At 39.8% G+C, this 20,352-nt stretch overlaps 1 protein-coding gene across 15 annotated transcripts in view; it reads left to right on the top strand.

Annotated features, from left to right (window-relative positions):
* LOC139751162 (uncharacterized) overlaps nt 1–20,352 on the top strand; it is a 166,152-nt gene that overhangs the window by 32,985 nt on the left and 112,815 nt on the right. Inside the window, exon 5 of one of the 15 annotated variants that reach the window (XM_071666276.1) lies at nt 5,399–20,346. The exons of the other annotated variants lie outside the window; for them this stretch is intronic. Within the exon in view, the coding sequence (XP_071522377.1) occupies nt 5,399–5,602 (204 nt within the window). The 3' untranslated portion in view covers nt 5,603–20,346. Of the gene's footprint in view, nt 1–5,398; nt 20,347–20,352 lie in introns of those variants that run through there. 15 annotated transcript variants of the gene reach the window in all.

Below are 20,352 nucleotides of genomic sequence, written 5' to 3' on the forward strand. Positions count from 1 at the left end.
TTCTCCATTCAAACTCACCTCCCAATTGACTTGACCCTCAACCCTACTGTACCTAATAACCTTGCTCTTATTCACATTTACTCTTAACTTTCTTCTTTCACACACTTTACCAAACTCAGTCACCAGCTTCTGCAGTTTCTCACATGAATCAGCCACCAGCGCTGTATCATCAGCGAACAACAACTGACTCACTTCCCAAGCTCTCTCATCCCCAACAGACTTCATACTTGCCCCTCTTTCCAAAACTCTTGCATTCACCTCCCTAACAACCCCATCCATAAACAAATTAAACAACCATGGAGACATCACACACCCCTGCCGCAAACCTACATTCACTGAGAACCAATCACTTTCCTCTCTTCCTACACGTACACATGCCTTACATCCTCGATAAAAACTTTTCACTGCTTCTAACAACTTGCCTCCCACACCATATATTCTTAATACCTTCCACAGAGCATCTCTATCAACTCTATCATATGCCTTCTCCAGATCCATAAATGCTACATACAAATCCATTTGCTCTTCTAAGTATTTCTCACATACATTCTTCAAAGCAAACACCTGATCCACACATCCTCTACCACTTCTGAAACCACACTGCTCTTCCCCAATCTGATGCTCTGTACATGCCTTCACCCTCTCAATCAATACCCTCCCATATAATTTACCAGGAATACTCAACAAACTTTTTTTTTTTTTTTTTTTTTTTTTTTGCTGTCTCCCGCGTTTGCGAGGTAGCGCAAGGAAACAGACGAAAGAAATGGCCCAACCCACCCCCATACACATGTATATACATATGTCCACACACGCAAATATACATACCTACACAGCCCTCCATGGTTTACCCCAGACGCTCCACATGCCCTGATTCAATCCACTGACAGCACATCAACCCCGGTATACCACATCGCTCCAATTCACTCTATTCCTTGCCCTCCTTTCACCCTCCTGCATGTTCAGGCCCCGAGCACACAAAATCCTTTTCACTCCATCTTTCCACCTCCAATTTGGTCTCCCTCTTCTCCTCGTTCCCTCCACCTCCGACACATATATCCTCTTGGTCAATCTTTCCTCACTCATTCTCTCCATGTGCCCAAACCATTTCAAAACACCCTCTTCTGCTCTCTCAACCATGCTCTTTTTATTTCCACACATCTCTCTTACCCTTACGTTACTCACTCGATCAAACCACCTCACACCACACATTGTCCTCAAACATCTCATTTCCAGCACATCCATCCTCCTGCGTACAACTCTATCCATAGCCCACGCCTCACAACCATACAACATTGTTGGAACCACTATTCCTTCAAACATACCCATTTTTGCTTTCCGAGATAATGTTCTCGACTTCCACACATTCTTCAAGGCTCCCAGAATTTTCGCCCCCTCCCTCACCCTATGATCCACTTCCGCTTCCATGGTTCCATCTGCTGCCAGATCCACTCCCAGATATCTAAAACACTTCACTTCCTCCAGTTTTTCTCCATTCAAACTCACCTCCCAATTGACTTGACCCTCAACCCTACTGTACCTAATAACCTTGCTCTTATTCACTTATACCTCTGTAATTTGAGCACTCACTCTTATCCCCTTTGCCTTTGTACAATGGCACTATGCATGCATTCCGCCAATCCTCAGGCACCTCACCATGAGTCATACATACATTAAATAACCTTACCAACCAGTCAACAATACAGTCACCCCCTTTTTTAATAAATTCCACTGCAATACCATCCAAACCTGCTGCCTTGCCGGCTTTCATCTTCCGCAAAGCTTTTACTACCTCTTCTCTGTTTACCAAATCATTTTCCCTAACCCTCTCACTTTGCACACCACTTCGACCAAAACACCCTATATCTGCCACTCTGTCATCAAACACATTCAACAAAGCTTCAAAATACTCACTCCATCTCCTTCTCACATCACCACTACTTGTTATCACCTCCCCATTTGCGCCCTTCACTGAAGTTCCCATTTGCTCCCTTGTCTTACGCACTTTATTTACCTCCTTCCAGAACATCTTTTTATTCTCCCTAAAATTTGATGATACTCTCTCACCCCAACTCTCATTTGCCCTTTTTTTCACCTCTTGCACCTTTCTCTTGACCTCCTGTCTCTTTCTTTTATACATCTCCCACTCAATTGCATTTTTTCCCTGCAAAAATCGTCCAAATGCCTCTCTCTTCTCTTTCACTAATACTCTTACTTCTTCATCCCACCACTCACTACCCTTTCTAATCAACCCACCTCCCACTCTTCTCATGCCACAAGCATCTTTTGCACAATCCATCACTGATTCCCTAAATACATCCCATTCCTCCCCCACTCCCCTTACTTCCATTGTTCTCACCTTTTTCCATTCTGTACTCAGTCTCTCCTGGTACTTCCTCACACAAGTCTCCTTCCCAAGCTCACTTACTCTCACCACCCTCTTCACCCCAACATTCACTCTTCTTTTCTGAAAACCCATACAAATCTTCACCTTAGCCTCCACAAGATAATGATCAGACATCCCTCCAGTTGCACCTCTCAGCACATTAACATCCAAAAGTCTCTCTTTCGCGCGCCTGTCAATTAACATGTAATCCAATAACGCTCTCTGGCCATCTCTCCTACTTACATAAGTATACTTATGTATATCTCTCTTTTTAAACCAGGTATTCCCAATCATCAGTCCTTTTTCAGCACATAAATCTACAAGCTCTTCACCATTTCCATTTACAACACTGAACACCCCATGTATACCAATTATTCCCTCAACTGCCACATTACTCACCTTTGCATTCAAATCACCCATCACTATAACCCGGTCTCATGCATCAAAACCACTAACACACATTCCAATTTTATCACCTATTTAGTATGGCAGCCATAATGTCCTCCTGTCTATCTTCTTATTGTCACCTTTATAATATGCTAGACACAGTGTCCTCCTTTCTACCCTGTTATTATGTCATCTGTGTTGTATGGCAAACACAAAAGCCTCCTTTCTTCCTGTTTATTGTGTCACTTGTGGCAGCCTCAGTGGCCTCCTTTCTACCCTTTTATTGTGTCACTTTTGTATTATGGCAGACACAATGTCCTTTCTACCCTCTCATCATGTCACCTTTGTAGCATGGCAGACACATAGGAATCTTTTTGTCTGTTGTCTGTCATTGGGAGTTGAGCTGTAACCTCAACCTGATCGTTTTTATAACTAGAAAATTGTAAATCAAGTACTCTCTACTGTTGTTTCTCAGCATTTGAAGAAGTGATTAGCATTAGATCCACAATTCTAATTTGGATTGTCCCTTAGGCTCCATACAAAAGATTTGGCCTATAGCTTAATGATGTTCATAACTTGAAGAAATTCCACCAGTAGCTGTAGAACTGTATACAGATGCTTTTTTTTTATGATTCAGGCTATATTTTTATATCCCCATCTATAACTATGCTGCAGTGCAAGTGACGTAGCTTTACCTTTATATTGTACAAATGCTGAGATCATCTCACAAGCTGAACAAGATTGATTCTTGACCTGAGAGAGGTTGTCTCACTCTCCTGTCTACACATAGGTCCTGGTCATGTGTCCATTGGCATCATTTTATTTGTGAACCATAACTTCTAGTCATTATAGGAGTTATACTTTATGTGAATATATTTTTTCTTTTAATGTCATAGTTCATTTGGATGTTACAGGATTTAAGAGGTTCCATCTTTCCCTGATAGTCTATTTTCCATAACTCAAGGGGAGTTATGGGCCTATGAACAATCCCTGAAGCATTAGCAGAGTTAAATGAGTTATCTTGCTCATTCATATATGTTTCAGCTCTCATCTCATGACAACAGCCTTCATTTTTAGAGGACACAGTGGCAAGGACTCCTTCCTGCAAGATGACCCCTGTCCTTGGGGGCATATGTTGGGTAAATCCACTGCATATTTTTTGCTTTTTTCTACATTATGTTGAAAGACGTCAGATTCCTCATCTATTCCATGCTTGCTGGCTTTCTCTTTACAAGGAAATAGCTTTTTTTCATTTTGAAATTCTGATTTTGTTTTATCGCTAAATCTTCACAAGTTTATAAATGTTGAGGGCAACATAATATGATATAGTAACCATAGTGATGCATCTGGCAGTACATATTAAGTACCAAGATTAATTGTTTCAAGAGGTAGGAAAACATAGAGTTTACCATAATGATTGGGAAGTTAAAGACATTAGGATGGAGTGACTGTGGTGCAGGTGTTTTGCTATGGTGTTCTTATGAATGACATCTCATCCCCAACACCCTTACGCTACTAAACTCATCTATCCCAGCACAGTGCCTCATGATTTTGTCTTAGATATTATGTATAAAGTGGGAAAAAATACATATTTTTTGTAGTTGTTGCTCATGCTAAGAAAACACAGTGTGTTTTGCATTTGAAGCCTTGTAGCCCTTGATGAATGTTCTGTGAAGTCTACGTGGCAACATCTTGGCTTACTGTAGCTTCCAAAATTGAGTAGCAGTGCTTACTACATTTGCCTAAGAATTTTGTTTGTTGTTTGGTTCCTCCACAAGGAAAGCTGTAAACCTGATTGCAGTAAAAGAAATTAGGCTTGTACATTGTGATTAGAATATGGGTAACCCCAGGAGGAGACACAATTAAAAGAAATGTGAGATAATGTAATGCAAAAAAGTTATTGTAGAGAAAAGGAATTGATTGAGTCTCTTAGAATCTTTTGAAAAGAAATGATACTCCATTACTCAGTACTACACCATGGATGTAGCCAGAGGAAGTGGACCATGATTTAAAGAATGGGAGACCAGAAAGTCTCTTTATTTTAACAACCCTAAAGCAGTCTGCCTTTTAAAGTATTCTAGGCTAACTTCCAGACTCGACTCTTCTCCTTATGCCACAATGTTGGTTCACTTTCCATCTTCTAGAGGTATTACTTTGGTTTTTGCTCTCAAGAATTGGTTGCTTATGTGCCCAAACCACTAACTGCTGTGTCAAATGATTATTGTGTGGCCATCAGCAACTCAAGGGTGGGCCGTTTTGATACCTGCTTCTTTCCCTACTCGTCGAAGCTTTGGAACTCTCTACCTTCTCATGTCTTTCCCAATAACTATGGCCTGGTTTATTTCAAAAGATGGGTTTTTCATTCTTAGAAATTCATAAATACTTTCCCTATATCTTTTCTTTTTCTGTTTCATAATTCTCTCTATATTTAAATTAAGGCTTGTCCTTGATGTGGACTTTTGTCTGTGATTGGCGCCTTCAACATAGAAAAAAAATTGTGCTGCAGTCCTTGCATGGAGTGACTGGAACCAGCTGTTGACTTCCTGGAATGTACAACACACCTCTCGACTTCTCTGATTCAGCACACTGAAATGAAGGATGAAATTGATCACCACCATCAATCAACAGGTTGAAGAAGATGGCAGTTTCCCAATGGGAAGAAGCCGTCGTGAATGCATCCGATGGACACCAGAGCAGCGTCTTCAGATCCATCAGGCCTGTTGTGAGATGGGTCCAGCTAAAGCTGCAAGAGAAATGTCTCAAAGGTTTGGCAGAAAACTAAATGAATCTACTGTGCGAAGCATACATAAAAGTTTTATTTTTAGGAGGTGAAGAGGAGCTAAATCCTATCCTCCATCATATCAGCAAGGTAAAACTGCTAAACTGATAGACTCGATACTACATGTGCACATATTACATGTGTAAGCCATATGTTATTTTCTTGATCCTGTATAATATTGCTGCAAAACCAAATTTGTTTTACTGTACAATACTGCTATATTCTTATGTTATATTAATGCTTTGAAAAGTTCTTTGTCACTTCATGCTTCAGTAATACCAGAATTATTTATCAAAGAGTTTGTTTATGATGTTGTTTGTGTCATCGTTATGAAAGCCAAGGGATTTGAGCTAAAATTATATCTTAAAAAAACCTGTTGAAGAATTGATGTAAACATTGATTATTACTCTTGATTGGTTTCAAGAATAATTACAAATTTAGATAAGTGCTGTTGAGAAAAAGAGTGAGGTACAGGGCAAGGTTTTTTTTTTGTTTTTTTGTTTTTTTTTCCTCCCCCCCCAAAGGAAGGAACAGAGAAGGGGGCTGGATGAGGATGTTTCCTCAGAGGCCCAGTCCTCTGTTCTTAACGCTACCTCACTGACGCGGGAAATGGCGAATAGTATGAAAGAAAGAAACACTAGAAAAGGCCACAGTTTAATTATATTTAGTACTAAATGAATATGGCATAACAGAATTTGTTTATGGGTGGGGTTGTTAGGGAGGTGAATGCAAGAGTTTTGGAAAGAGGGGCAAGTATGAAGTCTGCTGTGGATGAGAGAGCTTGGGAAGTGAGTCAGTTGTTGTTCGCTGATGATACAGCGCTGGTGGCTGATTCATGTGAGAAACTGCAGAAGCTGGTGACTGAGTTTGGTAAAGTGTGTGAAAGAAGAAAGTTAAGAGTAAATGTGAATAAGAGCAAGGTTATTAGGTACAGTAGGGTTGAGGTTCAAGTCAATTGGGAGGTAAGTTTGAATGGAGAAAAACTGGAGGAAGTAAAGTGTTTTAGATATCTGGGAGTGGATCTGGCAGCGGATGGAACCATGGAAGCGGAAGTGAATCATAGGGTGGGGGAGGGGGCGAAAATCCTGGGAGCCTTGAAGAATGTGTGGAAGTCGAGAACATTATCTCGGAAAGCAAAAATGGGTATGTTTGAAGGAATAGTGGTTCCAACAATGTTGTATGGTTGCGAGGCGTGGGCTATGGATAGAGTTGTGCGCAGGAGGGTGGATGTGCTGGAAATGAGATGTTTGAGGACAATGTGTGGTGTGAGGTGGTTTGATCGAGTAAGTAATGTAAGGGTAAGAGAGATGTGTGGAAATAAAAAGAGCGGGGGTTGAGAGAGCAGAAGAGGGTGTTTTGAAATGGTTTGGGCACATGGAGAGAGTGAGTGAGGAAAGATTGACCAAGAGGATATATGTGTCGGAGGTGGAGGGAACGAGGAGAAATGGGAGACCAAATTGGAGGTGGGAAGATGGAGTGAAAAAGATTTTGTGTGATCGGGGCCTGAACATGCAGGAGGGTGAAAGGAGGGCAAGGAATAGAGTGAATTGGATCGATGTGGTATACCGGGGTTGACGTGCTGTCAGTGGATTGAATCAGGGCATGTGAAGCGTCTGGGGTAAACCATGGAAAGTTGTGTGGGGCCTGGATGTGGAAAGGGAGCTGTGGTTTCGGGCATTATTGCATGACAGCTAGAGACTGAGTGTGAACGAATGGGGCCTTTGTCGTCTTTTCTTAGTGCTACCTCGCACACATGAAGGGGGAGGGGGATGGTATTTCATGTGTGGCGAGGTGGCGATGGGAATGAATAAAGGCAGACAATGTGAATTGTGTGCATGGGTATATATGTGTGTGTCTGTGTGTGTGTATATATGTGTACATTGAGATGTATAGGTATGTATATTTGCGTGTGTGGACGTGTATGTATATACATTGTGTATGGGGGTGGCTCGGGCCATTTCTTTCGTCTTTTTCCTTGCGCTACCTCGCAAACGCGGGAGACAGCGACAAAGCAAAATAATAATAAAAAAAAAGAAAGAAAAGATTCTCTCTCTCTCTCTCTCTCTCTCTCTCTCTCTCTCTCTCTCTCTCTCTCTCTGGAAAAATGTGACCATGAAAAAAGAGAAAAAAAGGAAGGCAGCATTGTTCTGCTAAACCTAATCTGCATTCACAAAACATAGACATAGAATAGAGCAGACAGATCTAGGACTCATGCTTCCAAAATGAGTTATTTGAGAGGTGTTTGCTCTATAATAGAGTAAGTGATGGTAAGTGTATAGAGGAGAAGACATAAAATATGATATCACAGTAAGTTAAGAGAAATGTGGTACCTTGAATTAGTTTCATCTTGTGGAGAGAATGCTTGATGATAGAGTGTAAAGTGTAAATTTATGGAACTAAGGTAAAAGGAAAGAGTAAGGGAAGGAAACTTACATCCTGGGAAGGGAAAATGAGAGAATATTATGGAAAGTACACAGGAAAATTAAGAGTAACGAATAATAATAGGTCAGTACATTTACTTATGGCAACTTATATTTCTTTATGCATGATAAAAGGTGAGCTAACATACCTTGTGACTCGAGTATAATGCTGAGGTTAATGTGTAGATCCTTCTGAGAGAAAATGGAGGAGGAGAGTTTGGGAGGGTATGCATGATTCTTATAATCTGTTTCTCTCCACAAGATGAAAGAAATATGCTTAAAAGCAAAAAATGTGTACAAGAAAGTGAGTTGATCTATCGTATATGTCTGTGGTATAATGCTGAAGTTAATGTGTAGGTTCCCTAAGCAAGTGATAGACAAAGCGTTTAGAAGTGTGTGTATGTCATTCGGATTTCCTGTTTCCTGTTACAAAATGAAAGAGGTGAATATGAAAGTAGAAAATATAAAAAGAAAATAGCTTACATATTTCTTATGTGTTTAGTAGAGCTGGATACTGCATAGATCCTTAGGTTAATGGTGGAGAAGGGTGTGCATCATGGGTTGAGGCATCATTGATTCACTGCTTATGCTGCCCACATACAAGGCAGAAACCAAGGCCTCACCAAGTAGCCATGTAAATGTCATGAGATTAGCACAGAATTCAAAATATGCTTGTGTCAGTGGGGACAAGTGTTATGACATTTGTTATGCCCTGGTAGTCAGCTATATATGGCTCCCATTTTTTAAGGGACAAGTATCCTATCATTCCATATTTGTAATTTAATTTGTCGGAGTCATTTTGGTGTTTAGTTTTGGATATATCTGCTGTACAAACAGTGTAGCATTACCTGACCACCTATATGTGGTTACTGTGCAAAGGAAAAGTCACCTTCATTTGGACTGTATCGTTGTTACACAGAGGATTAAAGGAGTTCAAACAGCAATGGACCATGGGATCCTTTTTGAGGGTACTTAATACCTGAACAGGAGAACAAATTTGGTAAGGAAGATTTCCCTCCAAAGGAGTGTGTTTTTTCCCAGCTACTGATTGTAGTGTAGTCTTGACCAGCAGAAATCATGTAAAATGGTTCCTATTATTATTGTTATTATACTTAGTTGCTGTCTTCTGCATCAGCAAGGTAGCTCAAGGAAACAGACAAAAAAATGGCCCAACCCACCCAAATATCCTATCATTACATATTTATGATTTAATTTGTCTGAGTCATTTTGGTATTTTGTTTTGGATATATCTGCTGTACAAGCAATGTAGCATTACCTGACTGCCTGTATGTGGTTACTGTGCAAGGGAAAAGTCACCTTCATTTGGGCTGTATCGTTGTTACACAAACGATTAAAGGAGTTCAAACAGCAATGGACCACCTGGCCCTTTTTAGGGTACTTAATACCTGAAAAGGAGAACAAATTTGGTAAGGAAGATTTCCCTTCGACGGAGTGCGTTATTTCCCACCTACTGATCGTAGTGCAGTCTTGACCAGCAGAAATCCTGTAAAATGGTTCCTATTATTATTGTTATTATACTTAGTCGCTGTCTCCAATGTCAGCGAGGTAGCGCAAGGAAACAGATGAAAAAATGGCCCAACCCACCCACATACACATGTATATACATAAACGCCCACACACGCACATATGCATACCTATACATTTCAACGTATACATACATATACATTTATTTATTTATTTATTTGCTTTGTCGCTGTCTCCCGCATTAGCGAGGTAGTGCAAGGAAACAGATGAAAGAATGGCCCAACCCACCCACATACACATGTATATACATACACATCCACACACGCAACTACACATACCTATACATCTCAGCATATACATATATATACACACACACAGACATATACATATATACACATGTACATAATTCATATTGTATGTCTTTATTCATTCCCATCACCACCCTGCCACACATGAAATAAAAACCTCCTCCCCCCTCATGTGTGCGAGGTAGTGCTAGGAAAAGACAACAAAGGCCACATTCATTCACACTCAGTCTCTAGATGTCATGTAATAATGCACCGAAACCACAGCTCCCTTTCCACATCCAGGCTCCACAGAACTTTCCATGGTTTACCCCAGACGCTTCACATGCCCTGGTTCAATCCATTGACAGCACGTCGACCCCAGTATACCACATCGTTCCAATTCACTCTATTCCTTGCCCTCCTTTCACCCTCCTGCATGTCCAGGCCCCGATCACTCAAAATCTTTTTCACTCCATCTTTCCACCTCCAATTTGGTCTTCCACTTCTCCTTGTTCCCTCCACCTCTGACACATATATCCTCTTGGACAATCTTTCCTCAGTCATTCTCTCCATGTGACCAAACCATTTCAAAACACCCTCTTCTGCTCTCTCAACCACACTCTTTTTATTACCACACATCTCTCTTACCCTATTATTACGTATTCGATCAAACCACCTCACACCACATATTGTCCTCAAACATCTCATTTCCAGCACATCCACCCTCCTCCACACAACTCTATCTATAGGTCACGCCTCGCAACCATATAACATTGTTGGAACCACTATTCCTTCAAACATACCCATTTTTGCTTTCGGAGATAATGTTCTCGACTTCCACACATTCTTCAACACTCCCAGAACTTTCGCCCCCTCCCCCACTTCCACTTCCATGGTTCCATCTGCTGCCAAATCCACTCCCAGATATCTAAAACACTTCACTTCCTCCAGTTTTTCTCCATTCAAACTTACCTCCCAATTGACTTGTCCTTCAACCCTACTGTACCTAATAACCTTGCTCTTATTCACATTTACTCTCAGCTTTCTTCTTTCACACACTTTACCAGACTCAGTCACCAGCTTCTGCAGTTTCTCACACGAATCAGCCACCAGCACTGTATCATCAGCAAACAACAACTGACTCACTTCCCAAGCTCTCTTATCCACAACAGACTGCATACTTGCCCCACTTTCCAAAACTCTTGCATTCACCTCCCCAACAACCTCATCCAGAAACAAATTAAACAGCCATGCAGACATCACACACACCTGCCGCAAACCTACATACACTGAGAACCAATCACTTTCCTCTCTTCCTACACGTACACATGCCTCACATTCTCGTTAAAACTTTTCACTACTTCTGACAACTTGCCTCCCACACCATATATTCTTAATACCTTCCACAGAGCATCTCTATCAACTCTTATCATATGCCTTTTCCAGATCCGTAAATGCTACATACAAATCCATATGCTTTTCTATGTATTTCTCACCTGATCCAGACATCCTCTACCACTTTTGAAACCACACTGCTCTTCCCCAATCTGATGCTCTGTACATGCCTTTACCCTCTCAATCAATACTCTCCCATATATTTTCTCAGGAATACTCAACAAACTTATACCTCTGTAATTTGAACATTCACCTTTATCCCCTTTGCCTTTGTACAATGGCACTATGCATGCATTTTGTCAATCCTCAGACACTTTACCATGAACCATACATACACTGAATATCCTTACCAACCAGTCAACACCATAATCACCCCCTTTTTTAATAAATTCCACTGCAATACCATCCAAACCCACTGCCTTGCCGGCTTTCATCTTCCGCAAAGCTTTTACTACCCCATCTCTGTTTACCAAACCATTCTCCTTGACCCTTTCACTTTGCACACCACCTCCACCAAAATGCCCTATGTCTGCCACTCTATCATCAGACATATTCAACAAACCTTCAAAATACTCACTCCATCTCCTCACTTCACCATTACCTGTTATTACCTCCTCATTAGCCCCTTTCACCGTTGTTCCCATTTGTTCCTGGTGTTATATAATTGAAAATATTACGTACAACATTGTTTATTTTTTACTTCAGGCTTTGTGTGCTTTTTCTGATACAGTTATTATGGTGGAGGCATTTGGTTTATAGCAAAATAGGAATTTGATCCATGTTGACTGATGAGATATGTTAGGTTTCCTCCATAACTGAAAATATGGCCACAGAAGGATTAGCATGGTTCAGATACTGGGGGAGATAGGATTAGCATGGTTCAGATACTGGGGGAGATTGCTGCTAGTTTTGGCCACATGATTGTTTAAGCCTTGCTGGTACATGAATTAGGAAGATGTCTTCTTATTATGACCTCAGGAAGGTTTAACATGCTAAGATAATTCACAGGTTTGGCTGCAAATTGCCTCTAGAGGGGTTATCATGCTTTCATAAATAAGGGTGATGGCTGTTAATATTTCTGACAGTAGGGTTTACTGCCTTTTTGTGAGACAAAAATGGCTTCAAATTACTACAATGGTATTTTCATAAGAGAGGAAGATGGTTGCAAATTACAGTAAGAGTAAGTTTTGCTAATTTCCAAATTATTGAGGGTTATGGCAGTTAATTATGACCAGTGGATGTTTAGATGATTGCTAATTTTTGCCGTTGGAGAGACTCTTGGATGTGAATGTGTTGAGAGGGGGCAAGTGGTGGTATGTCTGATCATTACCTAGTGAGGGAAGGTTGAAGGTTTTTACAAGTTTTCAGAAAAAAGGAAATAATATCGGTAAGAAGAGGGTGTTTAAGGTAAGTGAGCTTGGAAGAGAGACTTGGGTGAAGAAATACGTAGAGATGGTAAGTGTAGAAGAATGGAGGTGTGTAGCTGTCAGCATTTACTATCGGTGTAGTTTTTGTTACCTATTGTACTGGATTAGAATGATAATGTAATCAAAGTTTTCATTGTATGTTGTAACTCTACGACAGTAACGGCACTGCAGGAGGAAGGGCTGATGTATCATATATCAGTTTGACCACAACAATTATGGAATTGCATAATCATGGTTTCCCTACTGTTTAGAACTCAGAAATACTAAATACTGATTTTTTTTTTTTTTTTTTTTTTTTTTTTTTTTTTTTTTTTTGCCGCTGTCTCCCGCGTTTGCGAGGTAGTACAAGGAAACAGACGAAAGAAATGGCCCAACCCACCCCCATACACATGCCTTGATTCAATCCACTGACAGCACGTCAACCCCGGTATACCACATCGCTCCAATTCACTCTATTCTTTGCCCTCCTTTCACCCTCCTGCATGTTCAGGCCCCGATCACACAAAATCTTTTTCACTCCATCTTTCCACCTCCAATTTGGTCTCCCTCTTCTCCTCGTTCCCTCCACCTCCGACACATATATCCTCTTGGTCAATCTTTCCCCACTCATTCTCTCCATGTGACCAAACCATTTCAAAACACCCTCTTCTGCTCTCTCAACCACGCTCTTTTTATTTCCACACATCTCTCTTACCCTTACGTTACTTACTCGATCAAACCACCTCACACCACACATTGTCCTCAAACATCTCATTTCCAGCACATCCATCCTCCTGCGCACAACTCTATCCATAGTCCACGCCTCGCAACCATACAACATTGTTGGAACCACTATTCCTTCAAACATACCCATTTTTGCTTTCCGAGATAATTTTCTCGACTACCACACATTCTTCAAGGCTCCCAGAATTTTCGCCCCCTCCCCCACCCTATGATCCACTTCCGCTTCCATGGTTCCATCCGCTGCCAGATCCACTCCCAGATATCTAAAACACTTCACTTCCTCCAGTTTTTCTCCATTCAAACTCACCTCCCAATTGAATTGACCCTCAACCCTACTGTACCTAATAACCTTGCTCTTATTCACATTTACTCTTAACTTTCTTCTTTCACACACTTTACCAAACTCAGTCACCAGCTTCTGCAGTTTCTCACGTGAATCAGCCACCAGCGCTGTATCATCAGCGAACAACAACTGACTCACTTCCCAAGCTCTCTCATCCCCAACAGACTTCATACTTGCCCCTCTTTCCAAAACTCTTGCATTCACCTCCCTAAGAACCCCATCCATAAACAAATTAAACAACCATGGAGACATCACACACCCCTGCCGCAAACCTACATTCACTGAGAACCAATCACTTTCCTCTCTTCCTACACGTACACATGCCTTACATCCTCGATAAAAACTTTTCACTGCTTCTAACAACTTGCCTCCCACACCATATATTCTTAATACCATCCACAGAGCATCTCTATCAACTCTATCATATGCCTTCTCCAGATCCATAAATGCTACATACAAATCCATTTGCTTTTCTAAGTATTTCTCACATACATTCTTCAAAGCAAACACCTGATCCACACATCCTCTACCACTTCTGAAACCACACTGCTCTTCCCCAATCTGATGCTCTGTACATGCCTTCACCCTCTCAATCAATACCCTCCCATATGATTTGCCAGGAATACTCAACAAACTTATACCTTTGTAATTTGAGCACTCACTCTTATCCCCTTTGCCTTTGTACAATGGCACTATGCACGCATTCCGCCAATCCTCAGGCACCTCACCATGAGTCATACATACATTAAATAACCTTACCAACCAGTCAACAATACAGTCACCCCCTTTTTTAATAAATTCCACTGCAATACCATCCAAACCTGCTGCCTTGCCGGCTTTCATCTTCCGCAAAGCTTTTACTACCTCTTCTCTGTTTACCAACTCATTTTCCCTAACCCTCGCACTTTGCACACCACCTCGACCAAAACACCCTATATCTGCCACTCTATCATCAAACACATTCAACAGTTTAAAATGTAATCCCTCTTTTACCTTGGAATCCTACAATAGGTTTGATTTACATGCATTAGATGTGCATGGCATTTTCTTGAAATGCTTCCCACTTTTAAATCAAGGGAACAGGGTATTATACTGTGCATTATGTATAGTAATGAAATTGCTTTTAACTTTAAATCAGGGTAATTTGCTGAAAGTTAGCATTAATACAGACAGAAAACAAGCTTTGGATCATCAGATCTCCATTGTGAAATGAAATGAGTACATGTAAGAGTAAGGGGTATGAAAAAACCTACCTTACCCTGTCTGCAAATACCTTGTCTACCACCAAACACTTGCCCCTCCCCCCTCACAGTACCACAAAAATAAGATGTCACACTTACATTTTAGGTCCATATTTTGGGTCCATGGATTCTTGATCTCTTGAATAAGGCAAGGCACTGATAAGGTGTTTCAGGAAGTAAACTTGACTTTTATCTGGTGCATGCAATTCTTAATTGAGGTAAGGTCTGGGAAATTCCCAGGCCACTCCAGCAGTTGCATATTTTTCCCTGTTAGCCAATTCATCACCTCGCCAGTTTTATGACAGAGGGCACTGTCATTACTATCTTGCATAATCACATCCAAAAACCTCATAGAAAAGGAAGCTGATGGTCTTCTGGTACCTTAATATACTGCTCTCCATTTAGTATGGTATTTTAAGTTAAGAAGTCTAATCCTCCCCTGCCCATTGCACCACCGAAGCTACCTCAGATCATCACACTATTCAGGTGTTTCACCATCTTCATTGTGGAACATGAGTCATGCCAGCTGGCACCCTCCAGCCTCCTCACCCTCCCTTGCCTTAGTTGCTCAAATCTTAAGGAACTTTCAGCAGAACACATCACTACACCACTGTTGCTCACTTCAGTCCTTGTATTTCATTTGCAGATGCAAATTGTTTGCATTTCATTTTATTCATAATCAGGGTTTTGGCATCTGGTTAGTGGAAGAGAATGTGAAGATCTTTTTGTTGGTGATGTTGAGTGGTTCTTTGAGAGACATTTCATAGAGGTATTAGATGGCTTTTCTTGAGTTTGGCTGCTGAAGTTCAGGTTTGCTTCAATACTTTTCATCTTAGGTTATCTGTAAATCTAGAAGTCTTCCATGTGTGACCAGGGATAGGTTTTGATGATGTCAGGAAGGCCACAAGTGCTGGCAAGCAGCCAACTAATCATGTGTTCTGGGCACCCATTGTGCCTAGAAATGTCACTTGTACCCACATTTTCTTGCTTTCAGGCAAGATTTCCGGCTTTTTCCTCCTCAAAAAGGTAAGAGCCAACCATTTTGAAGCATAGGTGGAAGAAATACAACATCCTCAAGTGAAATCTCCAAAATGAAGTGGCAGCCAGGTGGAGTAGAGAAATAATATCCTCCCCTAAAGATAGCCTTAGGCACACTGACATGGGTTGCTGTATATCATACCTATAGTAGCATTATGGCCTTAGTGAATGGATCTACAGTGATTTCACTCTGTAATGTCATATTCTTGTAACCATGTTTCACCTTTGAAAATATATGGGGTGGACAACACTGAAGTTAATACACAGATTCCTAAGTGGTGGAAGAGGGTTTTCTGTTTCCCATTATTTAATGAAAGTATAAGAAAGTGTAAAGAATTTGTATAAGAAATGAGGTGATATATTTTATATGGTTATGGTATAATGCTGAGGTTAATGCATGAATCTCCCTGAGGAGTGGTGGAGGAAGGGGTTTTAGAGGGTGTGTTCACTTACTTTTTCTGTTTTTCATTATAGAATGAAAGAAGTATATTTAAAATGTAAAACGGTAGTAGTTGGTAGTAAGTAGTAGTAGTAGTTGTAATTAGGTATGCTGTGTAGTGAGCAAGCACTTTTTTGACCCAGGTAGCTGCCTTTTCTTTCTGCCACAGCCACACGTGGACTGCTGGTATTCTGTCCAAAAACTTACAATCTCTCATTGTCACAAATAACTCTTGACAAGGAGAGGGATCTGTATGGAATATATATGGATATGGAGAAAGGACATGATGAGGTTAATATTGATTCTTTGTGAAAGGTGATATGAATATATGGTGCAGGAGGAAAGCTTCTAGTAGCAAAAGACTTTTCATCAAAAGAGTAAGGCATGTGAATGACCAGGTGAAGATGGGTTTGCACGAAGGGTGTGTAATGTTACCATGAGTGTTTGATCTGTTAATGGATGGTTTGGAGAGGGAGGTAGATACAAGGGTGCTTGAGAGAGGGACAGGTTTGGATTCTGTTGGTGGGGAATAGATGAGCCACATCCCTGGTATTAGATTCAAGTGAGAAACTGCTGCTTGGTATTGTGAGTTTGGGAAAATTTGTGAAAGAAGGAAATTGAGTTATGTGAAGAAAGGCAAGGTTATGATGTTTAGCAGGGAAGAGAAATGGGTTGGTTTGATTGTAGAGAACCTGGAGGAAATTGAGAGTTTTAAATGCCTTGGAGTGGTCAAGGCAGTGGATGGAACAGAAGTGAATTATAGGATAGGAAAGGGCACAGAGGTATGGATGGATTAAGGAGTGTATGGAAAGAGGTCAGTGTATGTGTGCAAAGATGGTTATACTTGATGGTGTAGTAATCTTGATGATGCTGGATAAGTGTGAGTTGTAGGACCTAAATGCCAAAGTGTGGAAGAGGGTAGATGTGTTGGAAATGAAATGCTTGGGGACAATGTATGGTGTGGGGAGGGTTGATCAAGTGAGGAATGATGGGATAGAATAGGCATATCTTAATAAGTAGACTATGTTTAAGAAAGCTGAAGAGGGTGAACTGTATGTAGAGGATGAGTGAGAAGAGAATGACTAAGAGTATATTCAAGTCAGAGATGAGGAGACCAAGAACAAGGCTTTGAGTTATCAGGCATTTATGTATATGTAATGTAGCAATATGGATACAGGGGATTACATCTATCTGTGGGCTGAACCAAGGCATATGAAGTGGGGAAATCATAGAAAGATATTTGGGGCCTGGTTGTTGATAGAGGTCCATGGTTTTTGGTGAATTTTGCATGGCAATTAAGAGAATAGATGTGTGTATATGAGGCTGATCTTCATATATATGTGTAAATGGTAACCATGAACATTAATAAGTGTAATGTAGTGAATTTGCATCGTGAGACTAACTCCCTGTTGTACCATCCTTTTTCCACCTTCCTTCCACCACCTCTTCCAGGCAAATTACTTGTTCACTTTAGTATTATACTACCACCACATAAGTTATGTAAGCTCACTTGTTTTTACATAACCTGCATGCATAACATGCACCAGTATATCTTTCATGAATAATGCTAAGCATCATCACTGAATTCACTCATAGGACACACCCACCCTACTAATCCTACTCCCACATCTGCCACTGCCAGGTGATCTACATGTATCTTTTATCATTTGTCAACATAATATGGTCATTTAAGTATTGTTAGCTCACTTGTTTTGTACATATATTTTACTATGGCAAGCTAAACAGTGAAAATAAAATAAACTTGAGAAAATTGTTAAGAAAGCTAGGAAATTCAATGCAAACACTAAAACATTATATATGCTGTATCAGGAACGTGCAATGAAACAGGTGAAGATCATGCGAGATTTATCCCATCCCCTACACCAATACTATGCATTTCTAAGGTCAGGAAGAAGACTGTCTCTGCTTATACAGCTCACTGATAGATTCAGGAAATCATTTGGACCAAAAAGTATTCTACTGTTTAACCATCTAAAGATGCTGTAACTCCTCTGTGATATAGCTTCTTAGTGTAATAGATGATTCTTTATGTGGTACTTTTATGTCATATTTTATCATTTTTATTTATGATTCTTATACTTTCTGACCTTGAATTGAGCTTTTAGCCATAAACAATTTCATTTTGTATACATGTATCCAATTCATGTATACAATTTGACAATAAAGACATCTTATTCCTTTCAATTTATAATGGAAAAAAGAATTGGATTTTTCATTTCCACATATTCTTATTGCAAAATTTACCATTCATCTAGTACTTACAACTTAAGAAAAAAAAAATTTGTTACTTGAGATGACTTAAGAATATTAAAAACATGTTCCTAGGCGGGGTCTCAGAAGTAGTATAATCTAACCACATTTTTCCCATACACTGCTAATGTTTTAATTTACAGATTCAGCATTTACAGTATTTTCCAGGGATGTAAGCCAATAGATTATTGGGAATTGCTGTCAAGTTTTGTGCATAGAGATCATGGCATTTCCAGAGTCATTTTGTCATGAAAAAAGTGAAAATTTTTGATTTTGCCATTTTTTTGCATTTTCACTTTTAAAGGGTCTTTCTTATCTTGTTTAGAATTCCATATAGAGAGTATTTAGAAATAGATATTTGGATTTTAAAGAGTGTTTAAAAGATATTGCAAGTGTTTGTTTTTAGTATATGAAAGAAATTGAGCAAAATGGTTGAATAAAAAGGTAAATATATTCCATAGAATGAATTTGCATTACAGGTTTATTTATTTATCTGTATATACTCCTGGCCAATGTCTGTGAAAGAATCCTGGTGTTACCCAAGACCTTTATAAAGGCTCCTGCAGCCTTCCAGTAGCAGGGAGATGTAGATTCCTTTGGAGTGAGAAGTTCTTTGATGAGACTGTACTCCGAGTGATAAACCCTTGCCAAAGATGACTTTTTACACATGGTGTAACATGATGCTGGCATAGCCTGGTATGTACTCTCAGTGATAAAGCCTTGCCAAAGGTGACTTTTCACACATGGTGTAACATCTTGCTGGCATAGCCTGGTATGTACTCCCAGTGATAAAGCCTTGCCAAAGGTGACTTTTAACACATGGTGTAACATCTTGCTGGCATAGCCTGGTAGCACTCATGACAGTATTCATGTTGAGGAATATTACATATTTTACATATATTAGTTACAGCAGAAAATCACTTACATAGTAGAAACATAATTGCATCTTGTGGCTTGATTCCTGAAGTATCTTATCTTTCTCTTATGCTGTAACATCTTATTTAACCCATAAGAAAATTTGAAATGGAATGCAAAAATTTTTGAATAATTGAACCATGAAGATTTAAAGAACACTTATCACCCTCTTTTAAAAAAAGAAATCTTCATATTTATTCAGATTGTTTTATTATGAAGTGCAGTATTTTATATGGTAATCTCTTAGATTGAATACCATGATGTTAACATACATATAACATAATTATGATGAAAATACAGGTTAGCTATACGCAGAGTTTTGAGTCTAGGTGGATCAGTTTTTGTTCATTTACATTCATGTTTACTGATGATACTCACAGATGGCAGCAATCCATGTGGTTTTGTGGGCATTAAGGTCCTTTGATATGTAGCATATTACACAGCAGATGGCAGCAATCCATGTGGGTTCGTGTGCATTAAGGCTCTTTGATGTGTAGCATATTACACAGCAGAGGAAAATCTTTTCCATGGGTGCTATGAAGAAAACTGATTTTCTCAAGAATAAAAAATGTTGTCATATATGTGTGATTTCGGCAAAAATGTTAAGTATGGGATGGATATGAACTAATATATAAGCTTTCAAAGCTGTATATGCACATTTCATCTGAATTTAAATGAGTAAAAATATAGGAATTACAAAGATTGACTTCTTTTTATCTTTCTTTGCAAAAAGATTCCGTCGTTTGGAATTGCTATGGAGTTAACTATTAATAGCATCTGAAAGACCTTCACAGGTGACTGAAATTCTTCATATCTCTC

Source organism: Panulirus ornatus, chromosome 11, assembly GCF_036320965.1.
Source record: "Panulirus ornatus isolate Po-2019 chromosome 11, ASM3632096v1, whole genome shotgun sequence".
Classification (NCBI taxonomy): domain Eukaryota; kingdom Metazoa; phylum Arthropoda; class Malacostraca; order Decapoda; family Palinuridae; genus Panulirus; species Panulirus ornatus.